Genomic DNA, 16623 nt, shown 5'->3' on the forward strand with positions numbered 1-16623 from the left:
GAACAGGTAAGCCCAAGAAGATCCTTGGCGTGGCCTCCATTTGGACCTAGTCAGGGGCTCCCAGACCTTCCTTTTCACCTTGCCACCCCCTAAGATGAGAAAGGAATTAAACTTACTGCAAGATTCCTGCTTGCAGAAATTTCTGTTCCCAGCCCAAAGCCCCACACTGTATTTTCACCAAAGAAGGACATTGGTCGGGCAAACACAGAGATTAATCCTCCTGAGCCTGGGGAATAAATGCTCCTCAGTAGGGCAGTGTTAATTGCTGAGTTTGGTGCAAAGATCATTTTGAGGCATTTAAGAACTACATGATTTTTATTAGTATAACTGTTCCATGTAGGACTTATTTGTCAGCAAAGGGCAAAAGCTTTGCCTGCCTCACATTGTTAGCCTAATTCTACTTAATGGTTTCCTAAAATAAGGCCTTCCTGAACATACATTCCAAACCTTAAAAGTCTGTTGTGGTGGGAATGATTCTGGATGGAGAGCTGCTGCCCTTTTGGGCAACCAGGGTCTCAGGGCTGACAGTGCCACTTGATCCAATCTGTTCTTGGAAAATTTGGGAGGGGGGTCGGTAAGGGGACAGAGGAGTCTCTGTGAAAACACATAAGGTGATGTGCCATGCGGTATAAAAAAAAAAATGCATCCTTTTTTGTTGTTTGGACCCAATCCTTTATGAGGATTCTCAATTCTCATCTCTGGGCTTCATTTAATTCTATTTCACAGATTTAGAAATGTTGGCCCCATGGCATGATTTAAATAAACCAAATAAATGACTGAGCAAATGCTACCAGATTTGTTCTTTGTTCTTCACATTCTCAAAACTCAGCCTTGAGAAATTGTCTCAGTCCTGAGATTGAATGGAATGACCACATTCATCTTACAAAGAATTTTTTTTTTAAAGCATGGTTGAATGTTCCAGATTAGAATATGTACATTGCTATATATCCAAGCTTTCTTAAGCAAAGTTTCCTTTTCAGTATGGAAAGTGATTTTTATTTCCCATCTTTTTTTTTAATTGTGGTAAAAACTCATAACAAAAAATTTACCATCTTAACCATTTCTAAGTGTATTGTTCAATAGTGTTAAGTAGATACACAGTGCTGTGTAACCCATCTCCAGAATTCTTTCCATCTTGTAAAACAAAAATTCTATACCCATGAAACAACTCCCCCATTTCTCCCTCCACTCAGCCCCTGGCAACCACTATTCTACTTTCTGTTTCTATGAATCTGACTACTCAAGTTACCTCATGTAAGTGAAATAATTCAGGATTTGTCTTTTTATGACTGACATTTCATTTAGCATAATGTCCATAAGGATCATCTGTGTTGTAGCATGTGAGAGAATTTTCTTCATTGACAAGGCTGAATAATATTCTATTGTATATATATATATATATATATATACCGCATTTTGTTTATCCAGTCATCCCCTGATGTACTCTTGGGTACTTCCACCTTTTGGCTACTGTGAATAAAGCTGCTATCAATGTGGGTATGCAAATACCTCTTCAAGATCCTGCTTTCAATTTTTTTGCACCTATACCCAGAGATTGCATCTTTCAATGGCATACCCATTTTTGAAAGAGTTTGGAAGAAGTGCCCTTTTAGAAAGTGTTTTTTCAGCTCTTGGGGAGCTTTGACAAATCCTGAAACTTGCTATAAATTACATACAGTTGTTCAGTGCTTTCCTGCTTGGCATAGATGGCTTGAACATGCCAGGTTTTCTTTGTCATGCCCTCTCTGCGGTTTCTGGTGGTCTGGGGTGGGGGGCATTTGTTTGTTTGCTTGTTTGTTTGTTTTGGTGGCTGGCTGGTACAGGGAACCCTTGACCATGGTGTTATAACACTGCACTCTAACCAGTTGAGCTAACCAGCCAGCCCAGCTCTCTGCATCTTTGATTACAACACCGACTACAACCAGATCCCTGGCAATCGTTAGACCTGGAACTGTGGCTTAGGTTAACGAAGCTGCGGGTACTTTGGTAGAAGCGTAAAGAAACCTGAATGATGCTTTTCACATGTTCTTAAATTATTCAAGTTGTAAGGAAGAAATATGCATTGAAAGCTTCAAACGTAAAATATCTCATTACAGTATTTCAATATAGCAATTTAAATAGATTGTGGGTTGTTGGGTTTTTCCCCCCTAACTAATAATAACCCACTTTTGTCATCAAAAACAAAGTGAAGAACTTAGCCACATGGGTGTGGTCAAAGTATTATGTTCCTCTTTGACTCCTTGCCAACAAACTAATTGTCATTTCTTCATTAAACGCCCTAGGTAAGACACTCAGCCAGTTTCTCTGATATATGGCTATGCCGGGTTGGAGAAAGGGTACTTTCCAGAGAAAAGATAAAAATCCTCCAGCATTCACTGTGTCCCTTCAGTCCAAACACACAAGTTGGTTACCAAGCAGTTACCAAATTACCTGTTTACTCAGGCATTTTTAGAAGAATGGAGGCTGCTCAGAAAGTTTTTCACAACTCTGAAAAGCTCACACTTAGGGAGCTGCAACATCTTATTTGTGAAGCAGGATAGGATAGCATGGCTCAGAAAACAACAGCTGACACTTAGCATGTGCTTAGCACTGTTGTAAGCACTACACACATACTAACTCTAATCCCCACAACAACCCTGAGTAGTTTTTATTATTATCCCCACTTATCAGATGAGAAAACTGAGGCACAGAGAAGTTAAAGGTTTTGTCAAGATTCAAACACAGGAGCTCTGGGTCAAGTTCATTTTTGTAGCCACTAGGTTGCATTGCCTCTCAGAATTTTGAGTACATGCTCTATCTCTTGCTGGCTGTTAGACCACTTTACTTCTCTGAGTCCCAGTTTCTCACCTGTAAAGTGAAACTATGAGTGATGATAAATATTCAGCTACAGAACTATTTAGAGTTTAGACATGAGCTGCCCAGGCATTTAGTGCTTTTCCTTCCTGGCTTGAACATGCCAGTCCCAACGGAAATACCTATTTAGAAATAATTCCTAGTGAATTTCAACTATCACTCAAGCCAGGGATATACTGGATTGAGTCATAAGTTTTTAATCAAAGAAGGTGTGTGAAGATGTGTGTTGGTGTGTGGTTTTAGTCCTTAGGCCAAATACCATAATTTTTATAAGAGCTCTTTTTTATTACATTGGGCTAAATATTACCCTCAGTTATAGACATGGAACAACACAAATTACAGGACTCTGTGTGTGTGTGTGTGCGCACGCACGTGTGTGTATGTGTTTTGCTAAAAGTGATATACTACGCTATGCATGTTATACTTCAGTGAAATTTCTCTTTAAAGAAAAAAACAGCACAGGAATAACTGAGTTATGCATTAGAGTATTTTTACTGGATTTGTGACTTTGCCTAAAATTTTTCTCTTATAGAGCTTCCTTGATGATGTGACCTTTAATTTCACATGATCCCAATTTTTTTTCCCTTACATGAAAAGACTACTATTTTGCTCTCCCCATTCACTTAAAAAATTAAAGCTTCTGATATATAATTTTTCAGAACTTAAATTTTGATCAATGTTATAACTTTTGTATCTCTAAAACTCAGTTAGGAAAATTCAATCCATTGTGATGAAGGCAACTTGTCTAGTTATATCTCTCCTTAAAAACTCAAACTGCCCACAGTGAGAACTTTCTCCCACTAGCAATTGCTGAGTTACCAACCTAAAATAACATTTTAAAAAGGAGGTAGGATGATAAGAAAAAAGAAAAAATATGTTGATTCTAGCTAAGAAATAGCATCCCTCATCCCCATTCAACTTGTTCTAATCATTTCCCTTCAGAATCAGCAATGGTTGTCTCTCACCCATCAGCTCTTTAAAGCTCATTCATAGTCTTTTATGGGAAGGCCCCTGATCCCCCAAACTCTTCTTAGCAACTTTTTTGTTGTTGTTATTGGCTGGCCAGTATGGGGATCCAAACCCTTGACCTTGGTGTTACAACACCGTGCTCTATCTGCTTAGCAACTTTCTAAGCTCATAAAACATAGAATCTTTTTGACACCAGACCAAGCTCAGGCTCTGAGACAGGTTCAACAGCATTGTCCTACCCACAAACTTTTCCTCTGAGAACCTCAGAGCTGAATGACGTTGTGTAGAGACACCTAGAACCAGTGCTGTTTTGATATAACAAATCCATTACTTTTTAAAGTATTGAGTTTAATGCAAACAACTCATACAGATTTATGGTAAATAACCAACTTGAAACCTCTCCCACCACTTACTAATTATGTGACCATAAACTACTTACATGAGCTATCTATGCTTTTTTTTCTCATCTCCAAAATGGGGCTGTTAATGGTGTTGACCTCTCAAGAGCTCAACTCAATGATGAAACTATATAATGGCTTGTAGTATGTTTGGCATGGCGCCTGCAGATTGTAAGGGTTCATTGTTCAATGAATTGGTAACTATTTTTATTAATTGTACACATGTGTGCATGTAAGTGGTTTTGTATTAAGAATGCTGTAGGAAATAGTACTTTGTTGAAAACAGTACACTCTAAAGTCTTATAGAATGATCTGGTCTGATAGGGGGGTTGTGTAAGTTAAGGGGATAAATTACCCTTGTGATACGTGAGTATAGAAATACAGTGAATGGTTCTATCTCCTTTCAGCCTCTATTCCTTGTTTCCATTGCCACTCATCTGTGATATGTGGCATGTTCTGAAAACAAATATACCATTAACAGTAAAGTCTCTTTAGCACAACAAATTAACATCAAGATATTGGGGTTGGGAATTAAACCCATATAAGTGGAGGTGGTCATTATTGCAAAAGACATAACCACAGCAATCGCTGTAGCAATATTGCTGATTAGGGATTATTCAGATCTAAGGGAAAGCCCGTTTTCTGTGAACACTACATTGCCTAGTGAAGAGTTAATTAATTATCTTTCCATCCTGTATCCCTTCCAAGGAATAAAGTTTCCAAGGAACAGTGAACCCAAAGGCAAGAACTAGGGAGAGATAAATTAGTCACTTCTTGGTCGCAAAATTTAAGGCAGAACCAAAAAATGTAGTAATCAAGATAAATAGTATTTTAATACAACATTTTACAAAATCAAAATTAATGCCAAAAATTCACCATGAATAAAATATCAAAATTTTAATTAAAGACGGTATCTGATTCTGCCCGTGCATGACCCTGCCTCACCTTAATCCTGGCCATACTGAACTGCAGTGTTACGGAACAGATATTTTATATATAAAGATTTCTCTACAGGAAGTTAATAAATTTGCAGGGCAGAATATGTGGCCTGAGTGGACCAGCATATTAACGATCTAAGCTTCTACTAGAACTGGATCAAGAAAATCTCTTTGGGGCCGGCCCGGTGGCACACTGGATAGTGCGCCGCTTGGCAAGCGCAGCGGCGCTCCCGCCCGGAGGTTCGGATCCCACATACAGACTGGTTCCGGCTCACTGGCTGGGCGAGGCACGGGAGCAACACCGAGGGTTGCAATCCCGTTGCCGGTCCCCGGTCCGGTGCGGGGGCAGCACTGAGGGTTGCGATCCGTTGCCGGACATGGAAAAAGACAAAAGACAAAAAAAAAAAAAAAGAAAATCTCTTTGGGGCCGGCCCGGTGGCACACTGGATAGTGCGCCGCTTGGCAAGCGCAGCGGCGCTCCCGCCCGGAGGTTCGGATCCCACATACAGACTGGTTCCGGCTCACTGGCTGGGCGAGGCACGGGAGCAACACCGAGGGTTGCAATCCCGTTGCCGGTCCCCGGTCCGGTGCGGGGGCAGCACTGAGGGTTGCGATCCGTTGCCGGACATGGAAAAAGACAAAAGACAAAAAAAAAAAAAAAAAAAAAAAAAAAAAGAAAATCTCTTTGTATGTTTCTGAGAGTAATAACACCAACATTAGCTAAATTTTATTGAGTACCTACTATGTGACAATCACTCTGCTGAGGACTTTACATAAACTATCTCTTTTAATGCTCACAATAATCCTGTGGAGTAGATTCTGGTAGTAACCCCAAGAGGAGAATTAGGGAAAGAGAGTTAATAGTATGCTTGAGGTTATCTGGCTAGTAAGTAGCCAGCACAGGCTGAAGCTGCACATTATTGCCATAGGGTTTGAGAAATCATTCATTCTTTGTCTGAATCATTTTAACAAGACTTAAATCTAGGTTGATGTAGTTTAAAATGTACTTTATGCACCCACGATGGTTTTATAGGTTTGGGTGATGATCTAAGACAAAATGACTTTACAATGGAATTACATTGCTAAGAGCTACTTATGTAATGTACGATTTATGCATATAATTCCAGAGATATTCCAAAGGGAATAATTTCTTCCACCACCACATGGCTTTCCCTAGTAACTTGCTCTGCTTTCTTCCTTGTTTTTTGGAATCTCTTAGGTTGGGGGAGAGAGAAAGAGCAAAGAAGGGAGAAATGATGATGGTTATGATGATGGTGATGGTGATGTTGATGATGTTGATGGTTGCTATGGCAGAAATGGTGTCTTGATGATGATGATGGTGATAGCTGACATCTATTGAGGCCTTGTGTGCTGAGTACTATGATGAGTTCTTTACTAGCATTATTTTATTTACTCATCAGAAAAAGCCTATAAAAGGCTGATTAATCCCCATTTTCTGACCAGGAAACTGAGTCTCTGGGAATGGAACTTGCCCAAGATTATAAACCCAGGTGTGTGTTAGGGCCTATGCTCTTAACAATTACGTTGTAGAAAGGAAGAAAGAAGAATTAAATAACAAAGTTTAGCATCAGCCTTCCAGCTCTTTTTAAATACAGCCTTCAGATAAAAAGAGTTGCAGCTGCTGGAGAAGTTTCCAACTTTCCGAGGACCCTGTTATCCTGAAGGCCATAGCTGTGATGGGCATCCTTATGGGTTCCCAGTCTAAAACCTTCACAGAATTATCTCCAGAGGGCATATTTTAAAGGAACCCCAGCTACTGGGGATTTTATTTCTCTAGTGCTTTTTTAGGATTGAAACAACCTTTTTTAGGAAGATTTGAATTAATATACCTGAATTAAGGTGAGGCAGCAAAAGAGTCGTGATTATACTTGCATACTTAATATGTGTTGTCATTTCATGATTCTTATTTCTATGCATTTAGAGTACATTTACCAAAAACTTAGTGCCCAGGTGTTAGAATAGCACTGGAAAAGGCATATCTCAACCAAAGACAGAACAAAATGGGGAGAATTTAAAATGTTTTATTAATTTCCCTTTTGAAGAATCATAACAAATCTGCTGCATTAGCATTGATCTCAAATAAAGCAAACCTGACTATTAAGTGCTGTAAACCCCATGAGGAAGAGCAGGAACAGCCTAGACACCGTAATGTGCTGATAAATGTTGAACGACTGGCTTTCTGGGAGGGAGAAAGCCCTGGTTTGTGGCATTGGCCAATTTCCTAAGTGTAAAAACCCCCACTACAGCCTATTTCTAGCTATCGGTGTGCAATTTCTGAATTGGGGTTGGGAAGAGATATACAAGATCAACTCTCTAGACCAAAGTGCTACTATATCCCATTAGGACGGCATTATGGTAGGCAATCAGCTATTTTAATCCAGTGGCTGTCCTGGAGAACCGCCAGTCTGGACTCAGTAGCTATGGGACCATGGGCAAGTCACTTCACCTTTCTGGGCCTTTGTTTCCTTCTCTGCAAAGGATAGTATGAAAGATCCCTTTTACCTCTAACATTTTAAAGTTCTAGAAGACAGTGCCTCCTGCTTTCTCCAACATCCAAATGCCTTTAAGCGCCTCCTTTCTGGAAAACCAAGTTAGCGCTGTGCTGCATCCAAAAGTGCCTCCAATTTCATCTACTGAGCATAAGGTTTGGAAAGGAGTGAGTTACTCCCTTTTGCCTCTTTAAATGTGTAGCCAATGGGGCATCATACATTTTTTACACTTCTTTTGCTAGATGTGAGATCCAGGAGGAAACGCATGGATGTTCCAGGGCTTTCTTGTTCTCCTGGGGTGGGAATCAGCGTGTGATGTGCTGATTCCTTGCTGTATGCATTTCCTACCTCCCTACCCTTTCAGCGGCAGAGCAAGAGTGTTGATAGTAACCTACCTTTTTATTTCTATTTATTATTTTTTTTATTTTTTTACTATCTAAAAGCCATTTACAAGAGTAGGAACTGCTTACATAAAATGGAGGGGGGTTTGTGTTATTTTTTTTCCCGAAAGGTGGCACGTCTCTCAGCAAAGAGAAAAAGGCATGTTGCACAAGGCTTGCTGGCAGTGATATAAGCCAGCGCCGGTTTGTCTGTTGTCACAGCCAAAGCAAAATGCCACCTCTGCCTAGAAGCCAGAGTGCCACACTCCTCTTTTGTGTCCCTGAGATGTACCCAGCATGAGGCCCTGGACTTGCAGGTTTGGCCAGGAGGTTACCAGGGTTGCCTGAAGGTCAACTTCCAACCCCGGGAGGCAGGGAGAAAAGGGAGGTTGCTTATGTCTCTCAAAATAGAGGCTTTGAGCCCCCAGATTGCATGTCAGATACAGCCAGTGAATGTGGAATTTGAGGCCTGGGGTGAACACAAGAGAGCCCCTAGCTGTGCCAGGAGTAAGTCAGAGCTGCAGAAATACCAGTGACCCAGTGATATTCCTGTCTCTGGACCACTTCTTAACAAACCCAGATGCAGGGGCAGCAAAAGCTCCAGAATCCCAAGGCAGGAGGTGCCAAAAACACCCCCCAACAACCCTCTACCAGAAAAAAAAAGTTTCAGTAAAATATTCTCACCCCTGGAGGGGAAAACCTGTCCATGCCTGAAGCAGCTTGACCCTAGCGAACACCCTCCCCCCATGGAGTGAACTGCAAATCTCAAGAAAAAAAAAATCCCCCACCCCCCACCCCGCCTGCTCCCTGGGGAGGGACAGAAGGTTCCTAAAACTGACAGTTTCGCCTTCATGATCTTTAAAAGAGCAGAAGTTGGCTGTGAGGCTGCAGTGCTGCCTTGATTGGGGTAGTGTGGTCTCTGTCGCGGCTGGGCTCCAGGGAGAGCCGCGATTGGCTCTGATGAGGAAGGAGCCTAGAAATGAAAGATTGCAAAGAGGGCTTCTCTATGCCATGGCTGAGACTGTGTCGTTTCTTGCAAGGTGAAACTTGGCAATTCTACCTTGCAAGTAAAAACCCAAATTAATTTTTTTAGAGAAATTAAGTCAGAAACAAGGCTTCAGAAAAACTGTGAGTGTTAGGCATAAACTGATTTTGGATGATCTTTAGGTGAGAAAGGGTGGAGTTACCATCGGAAACATGTTTTTATTTATGCTTTTCGAATCCCCACTGGTGTGCGATGTGTGTGTGTGTGAGCGCATGCATGTGTGTGCGTGTGTATTGGTTAGCATGAGAATATATATCGTCTCAATTCTCTAACCACTCTTTTTTTTTTTTGCATCTTTTCTGTGCACAGTTCATATAGACGCCCTATAAATAAATATATAGGTCCATCCACACCTTTTCATTTTATTTGTAAATTGTTTGGTTATAAGCAGCAGAGCGTAATGAAACCTGGTGAAGTTTAAAAGATTAGATTTTTTTTTCATACTGACACTTCATAACACTGTTCATATGTCTCCGAGTGAGATTTATGAATATATGAGCAGTACTGCAAAATTATACTGCACCAGAGACTTCCTGCACCACAGGGGTGGCAGTCTAAAGTGACACAGCTTCAAGCATTTTTCACAGACAAGAAGCAAAATTTAACCCCCTTAAGGGGAAGTATGATTTCAACAGCTTGAAATGAGCTCATTTGTAGATTTTTTTTTTTCTCTCATCTTCCATAATTTTTGGGTGTTAAGATTAAAACAGATTGCACAGCCAATGCAGGGGCACATAAAGTGCCCAGAGTACAGTTTGGCCTTTAAAGAGAAATCCTCATTCATTGTCTTTATCAGGAACATCCCGGGTAAATGAAAGTAAACTTGTCCCTAAATTCCTAAGACTCTCAGCCTGATTCCCAGAATTGTACCTAACTTATGGGGTCTGGAGTTTTCAAAAGGTAAGTGGTAAGTGGAGAAGCCCTCATCTCTCTGGGTACTGGAGACAGTGGCATTAGAAAACAAGCAGTGTGTTGAATCTCAACTGAGTAAAATTAACCAACAAAACAGAGAATCAGAAGAGCAAAAGATGGTCTCTATGAACCATAGGAAATGAATGTATAGGAAATGTCTATGGTGGAAGAGTTCTTTCTATGTTGGATTCAAAGTCCAAAGCGATCTCTTTTAGACTGATCGGTACCTTGTGATTTTGTGTAAATTAATGTTCATGATCTCTATGCTCTCAAATTCTCTTTAGCTGTTTTGTTTCCTTCTGGAACAGAGCGGGGTACTCAGATGTGGCCCATTCCCTCTCAACCCTATAAACGCTTCATGATGTGTTGGCTGGAGAACTTTTGTCTCTTTTTTCAGCAATGGTACAACAGCTCCATGAATGTGATCTGCACCTGGTTGACGGACCGGATGGACTTACAGCTTCACATTTATCAGTTGAAAACACTAATTAGGATGGTAAAGGTAAAAGAAAAAATAATTATTATTCTTCGCCAATAGCTTACTGACATACATTTCATTGGCAAGCTGCAGATCTTCCTTAACACAAAGAATATTAGTTTATATATAAATCAAGATGATTTCTAAAACAATACCTCCCACAAGAAAAAACTATGAAATCATTTTGTGATGCATGGTTTATTACTGAGACATTAAAGAAAAATTTAATAAAAATTAATTTGTTATCTTTATCCACATAGGAAAAATATGTATTTGCCATGCAAAAGTACTGCAGAGACCATCGTACCCTTTGTATTAGACTTTCAAAAGCTGACTTTTGGTTCTGTTATGCTAAGAACACCGATTACCAATTTCATTTATAGTTTTTAATTAAATGGAATTTTGCCACAATTAATTGAATAGAAATATTTACCTCTGGCTATTTCTAAATATGTCCTGTGATCGTTATCAGAATGCAAATCAATATTGTTCTCATAGTTAATTGAAGTAGTTTCTCTTACAATGCGTGTATACAATCAAATGTAAAGGATCACAAAGGTGAGATAACATACCCTGAAAGTAGCTTTTTTCCCTGTTCTTGTGTGTGCGCCTTGGACTAATGATAATTATTTCAGCGTGAAATCTCAGTGGTTTACATGAAATAATAAGATCACAGAAGGGGGTAAATACGTTTTTGATCATTTCAGTTTCCATTTGATGCTTCACCACAGAGGGTTTTAAAACACTCGTATGCAAAAATCTCCTTCAAAGAACAAAGTCTCTTAAAATATTTTAACAATAAACGTGGCTGAATTGTTATTTCTTAACAGTTTGCCAAATTCCTGCCCCCCACACCTGCCCCCTGCTACCCCACCTCTCACCTCCCGACCCCTTTCTTAGTTTCTTTTGGATTAGCACCATTTTACTGAAGGTGCTCCTTCTACCCCAGTCCTGACTTAAAACGAATTACTGTTCTGTTGAGTGTAATTAAGGAGAATTAATATCATCTGCATTTGATCTCACAAAGCATCTACCCAAGGAAGGTTACAGACAACAGCATATTGCAGCTCTTAAAAAAGGAATGTGTGCACTCCGGCTATGAACCAACTTAATTTTCACATTTTTTACTGTAGTTCCTTAAGGCAAGCTCACTAGCCATTGCCTGACCACTTGAATTCCATTTTGGGGAGTATAAATATGGTTGGGGAGGGAATTTTCTGTTTGGCCCTTACTGGGTAGACATGAAAAGAAGACATAATTGTAATATTTTTAAATTATATTCTCATTACTGATATTTTCAAATCTATGTTAGGAATTAGCAATATTTTATTAAGAAACAAATATGAGAAAGGAGGTTTAATCTTAGTCTTCTGCCAAAAAAAGAAAAACAAAAACAAAAAAAACATAGACATGAACCACAGAGAAGGGACACAGAAGTGTCACTGCCAAAGAAATCTCTTCACCTTTGCCAAAAGTGGGCCCAACTTAACTAATGCCACACCAGAGAGGTAAGAAGAACTCATGAGCTATTTACTGAGCATGTTACCCAGAGGTCTCCTTCAGTGCAAATTTCCTAGTATAATTGGCTTTCTTTTCTGCCTCAATAGCCACTCTGTTTATTCATTCATTCATTCATTCATTCATTACTCAGCAAGCATTTATTCATTCATCCAACATTACATGAGCCCCCTACTTGTATATTACAAGTATTAGGTGAGCCCCCTACTTGTATATTACAAGTTAGGGGATTCAAAAATGACTAGACATGGTTTCTGTCCTTTGGCAGGTGGAGTCTAGTTGGGGCACCCACTGCTCTGGAATTCATATAAAGGGGAGAATACTCAAACGCTTTTTGCCTTTCTTCTTCCCTCATATTCTGGCAACAATTATGTTATTCTAAGGGGCAACAGAGCAACTGATTGAAAAGTACAAAAATTCAAGTTAATTATTTGGATTTCTGGTCTGCACCCTGCCTGCATTTACTCAGCCTCCCACCTTTCCCAGTCAAGGTGAAGGCAGTTGAGGTAGTTGCCTACCTTCCTCCTCCTCAGACAGCCTGGCAGCTTGATCCGTGATTTAGGATGACCTTATAATTTGGTGTCTAAACCAGGTTACTTCTAAGTGGAAAAGAAGGTGCTGTGAATAATCATACTGGGATAACAGACATCAACTGACAAAGAGGATATGTGGTCATTCTATCCATAATCTTATACTATTGAAATTCACTAAGCCAACTGCATTCACTAGTTAACTCTACAGTCATTACCACATATGACCTTCAAGAGGGGTTGACACTGTGATTGTTGAGACTACGACTGCGTTAGATGGCCTATTAAAAATAGAAATAATGATGGGAGTGGTGTTGAAGTATGTTAACTTTCTCTTGCCTCTTTAGAAAGTTTCCCATGTCAAAAGGAGGCACAAACAGAAGAATCAGTAGCAGAAATGATATGCAGTGTGATAAGAAGAGTTGTAGTTAGAGAGAGACTTTTTTTAAAAAATAAAATTATGAAGTAGACAACAGCCAGATGCTTCTGGTCATGTTCAATTAACACTAAGGGATTTCTAGAAAAACAGTCCTTGAGATACCTAAGGAAATCCGAGAGAAATTGCCTGAAGGAACAAAGAAAGAACTTGTGGTACAGTAATACCAATCCATTGTTCTTGAAAAAGAGCCAAATTTCTTCCCCGAGACCATGAAGTTGTGAACAGAGTAAATACAGTTCTTTCCCAAGGAGATGAGAAATAAGTCACATGCCTGCAACATATTGATGAGGCATTAGCGATCCATCTTTCTCAGAATTGTTGCTGCCTGTAATAGGTTTCATATACCAACATACATATGTCTGTCTTGTGAATGAGACAGAGAGATATGGCTCATGCAGTTATAAGACTCAAAAATGCTAAAGACCAGACTGCAACAGAAGTCACAAACTATGATAATCACTTGACTTGATCTATTATTTAGATGTTATAGCCCCTTACGCTGTCTTATCATATTATGTTGTACTAACCTAAGAGAAAGAACCAGACCAAAAAAAAAAGAACCAAAACAATTATGGAACATTTCCCTTTATGAAATTGAATAAACACAAGCTTATGTTCTTTGCTTTGTCTCATCTAATACAGTTTATCCTGTCACAATTTCTCATTTTCTGTCATTCAGTGGATCTCAGTTTTCAGTACAAGTGAAAGCTGAGCATGGTGGCTTCTTATTTGACAATGCATAAAGTGTGACACTTAGCTGAAGGTCAGTGCTCTGACATGCACACCTGCTTTGTACCCTCTTCCTCCCCATCATGGAGATGAATTCTTCCTTATCACTGCATCTTTTCCCTCCTTAGAAAACCTATAGAGATTTTCGATTGCAAGGGGTCCTGGACTCCACTTTAAACAGCAAGACCTATGAAACCATCCGGAACCGTCTTACTGTGGAGGAAGCCACAGCATCAGTGAGCGAGGGTGGAGGTCTGCAGGGGATCAGCATGAAGGACAGCGATGAGGAAGATGAAGAAGATGATTAGATCATTCAGTCCTAGAGGCCACTGGGACAGAGTCCTGTAATCAATGCATGTCCTTAGTCTGTTAGTTATCCCCATTAGGGAATTTTCTGTCAACTACCATGCCCATGAGATGTTTCCAATAAAATTGTCATTTTAGCTATGTGGTACCAAGATTAGCAAATTACCTTCAAATCCACTGATTTCCTAATTTCCATGTCTATACGTTTACAAGCAATATGGAGCACCATTCTTTAAATTCTGTACATGGAGAATACATAGTCCAACTGCTAGGTGTGTCTCTGTTATCAGCAAAGTTAAATGATGCTTCATTCATGTACTATGTATGCATTGATGGTAAAAGGATGTGAGGGCTAGTACGACAAATATTTTCATTTCTTTGTTTCACATATGTGGATGCCAGTTATTTAAATGAGTATGTATATATAATTTCATTGAGATACAGATATCTGCCTTGTTTTTTTGAAAAACAAAAGGCAAGTCTCCAACAACAAACTTTCAGTTCTTTCTGGTCCCCTGAAACTAAAAAATAAACCCTTTGTGTTCTTGTTAACCCATCCTTTCATTTATCTATATAGTTAGCCAAAAAAGGATGGCTACATACCTATGGATTGATTCTCTTAATTGCCATGTCAAGGGGGCAATCCTATCATGATTTAACATCAAGCACAGTTCAGAGCAACTGTCTTCTGTCAAAGTTTATCCTATTAAATGTTACATTTTGCTTTTATGTTTCAATAACTGTGTATGTAAAAAAAACTGAATATTTAAATTACAACCCTAGACTATAAATGTGTTTATAATGAGATATGGATATTTCCTTCAGTACATTGTAACCATAATTTAAATTATTTTATTCCACACTGTTTTTTATATCTGTCATGTACATTGCATTTTGATCTGTAACTGCACGACCTAGGGGTCCACTGCAGAGCTATTTCTTTTCGTTTAAAGTAGTGAATCCATCTTGCTTTTTGCCTTATATAAAGCCTACAGTTATGAAAGTGTGGAAAACTGTGGCTTCTCAATAAATAACTATTCAAATGTCCTAAAAATATATGTTTGCATCTGTCTTCCTCTGTCTCCTTTGAAAGCTAGAACTGTAACACAGAAGCAGGATGGGAAAGGAAAGGAGAGGAAAGCAGTAATTTTCTTAGAGTGTTTTTGAAACTGTTGGAGTGGGTCATTTTCAAATGCTTGTAGTTCTCCATGAGAAACTGCCTAAAATTCTGCTAATTCAGACTCCAGTAATTCAGAATCTGTGGGCATTTGGACATGTTGGGCAGATTATGCTTGCATTATAGGATAAATAAGGGTTTGCTAAGCAAGTGAGTAGTATAAACGAGAGAAATGTTTCTCCTGTACGAAGAGAAGGCCAACAAACTGTTTTTAAGCACCACTTTAACAGCAGTGTTTGCATTCAAACAAAGCGTGTGCCAATTATATATGATTCTTATATATTTGTTAAAGCATTTTATAAGATTCTCTAAGACATGGAGTACTTTTGTCACTCCCTAGTCCCTGTCAGCAACATGATCACCTACGTTTGAAAGAAATCAAACATTTTGTATCCTTGTTTGTTTTATTTGTATCTCTCACTAAACCAGGTTGACCTTTTTCCTTGGGGCTGAGTAGAATTTTAGGGAAACAGCTACTTTTTCAATAGGACCAAGAATGGTCACCAGTTCTCTACAAAACAACCCCTCTAGGTAGCACATCCCACTCTGTTCAGTCCTTTAGACCTGCAGGTACAAATCAGTAGTACTTCTTGCCATGAGTGGGTTTACAAGAGAACTCCCATTTACTGAGCAACTATTCTGCATGTTTCGCCTCATGTAAGTCTCACAACAATCATAACAGGAGAGGACTGTTATTATCCTCATTATAGATGAGGACATTAAGGTAAAAAGGTTAAGCTAACTTGCCCAGTGGTTACACAACTTCATGCAGAAGCATTAACCCAGAAATACTAGCATGAAACTGGTAATACAAATGGGGATGTATTATTCAGGTCTGAAACACCTTCTATTGCCCAACGGCACATAGTTAAGTCAGAGTGGCAAAGCCAGGATTTTTTTAAGTATATTTTTATTCTATTTTGTGTTGCAAAACTGAAGCATATTTTTTGCAGCAATTAAAAACAATTCAAAAATGTGCAAAGTAAAGAGGGAGCATCTACCCAGGTTATAAGAGTGGGAAAAAGGAAGAAAATATTCAGGAGCCCTGGAGGGGAGCTAAGTGGGTGGGTTAGATAACTAACCAAAGGGCGTGATCCAAAAGGCATAAAGAGAACCATGCCAGAAAAGACAGTGTCTCCAAAACCAAGGTAAAAATAAGAAGATTCCTTCAAAAGAAAAATTTACCAGTGCCTAGCACTAAGGATATCCTGTTAAATATCCTCCCCTACTGTGCAACCCTGGAAGAAAAGCTGTGGGAAAGGAAATGACATCAGAAGAGTTGAGAGAGAAAGCACTGACCAAGTTGAAACTTCAAGTTATACTTGCTGTATTAGTCCATTTTATGTTGCTATAACAGAAATACCTGTGAGTGGGTAATTTATAAAGGAAAGAGGTTTATTTGGCTTATGATTCTGGGACAGCTGTGTCTGGTGTGGGCCTC

The 16623-nt window shown here is 39.3% G+C and overlaps 1 protein-coding gene across 1 annotated transcript in view; it reads left to right on the top strand.

The window, feature by feature from the left end:
* The window catches only part of CADPS (Ca++-dependent secretion activator), a gene marked incomplete at its 5' end in the record, with an annotated part of 282061 nt that extends 267000 nt beyond the window's left edge, over positions 1-15061 (top strand). Inside the window, 2 exons of the mRNA XM_008574861.1 lie at positions 10403-10507; positions 13828-15061. Of these exons, the coding sequence (XP_008573083.1) occupies positions 10403-10507; positions 13828-14007 (285 nt within the window). The remainder of the gene's footprint in view (positions 1-10402; positions 10508-13827) is intronic.
* Between the last annotated feature and the right edge of the window lie 1562 nt (positions 15062-16623).

Source organism: Galeopterus variegatus, unplaced genomic scaffold (genome assembly GCF_000696425.1).
Source record: "Galeopterus variegatus unplaced genomic scaffold, G_variegatus-3.0.2 Scaffold1112, whole genome shotgun sequence".
In the NCBI taxonomy this organism is placed as follows: Eukaryota; Metazoa; Chordata; class Mammalia; order Dermoptera; family Cynocephalidae; genus Galeopterus; species Galeopterus variegatus.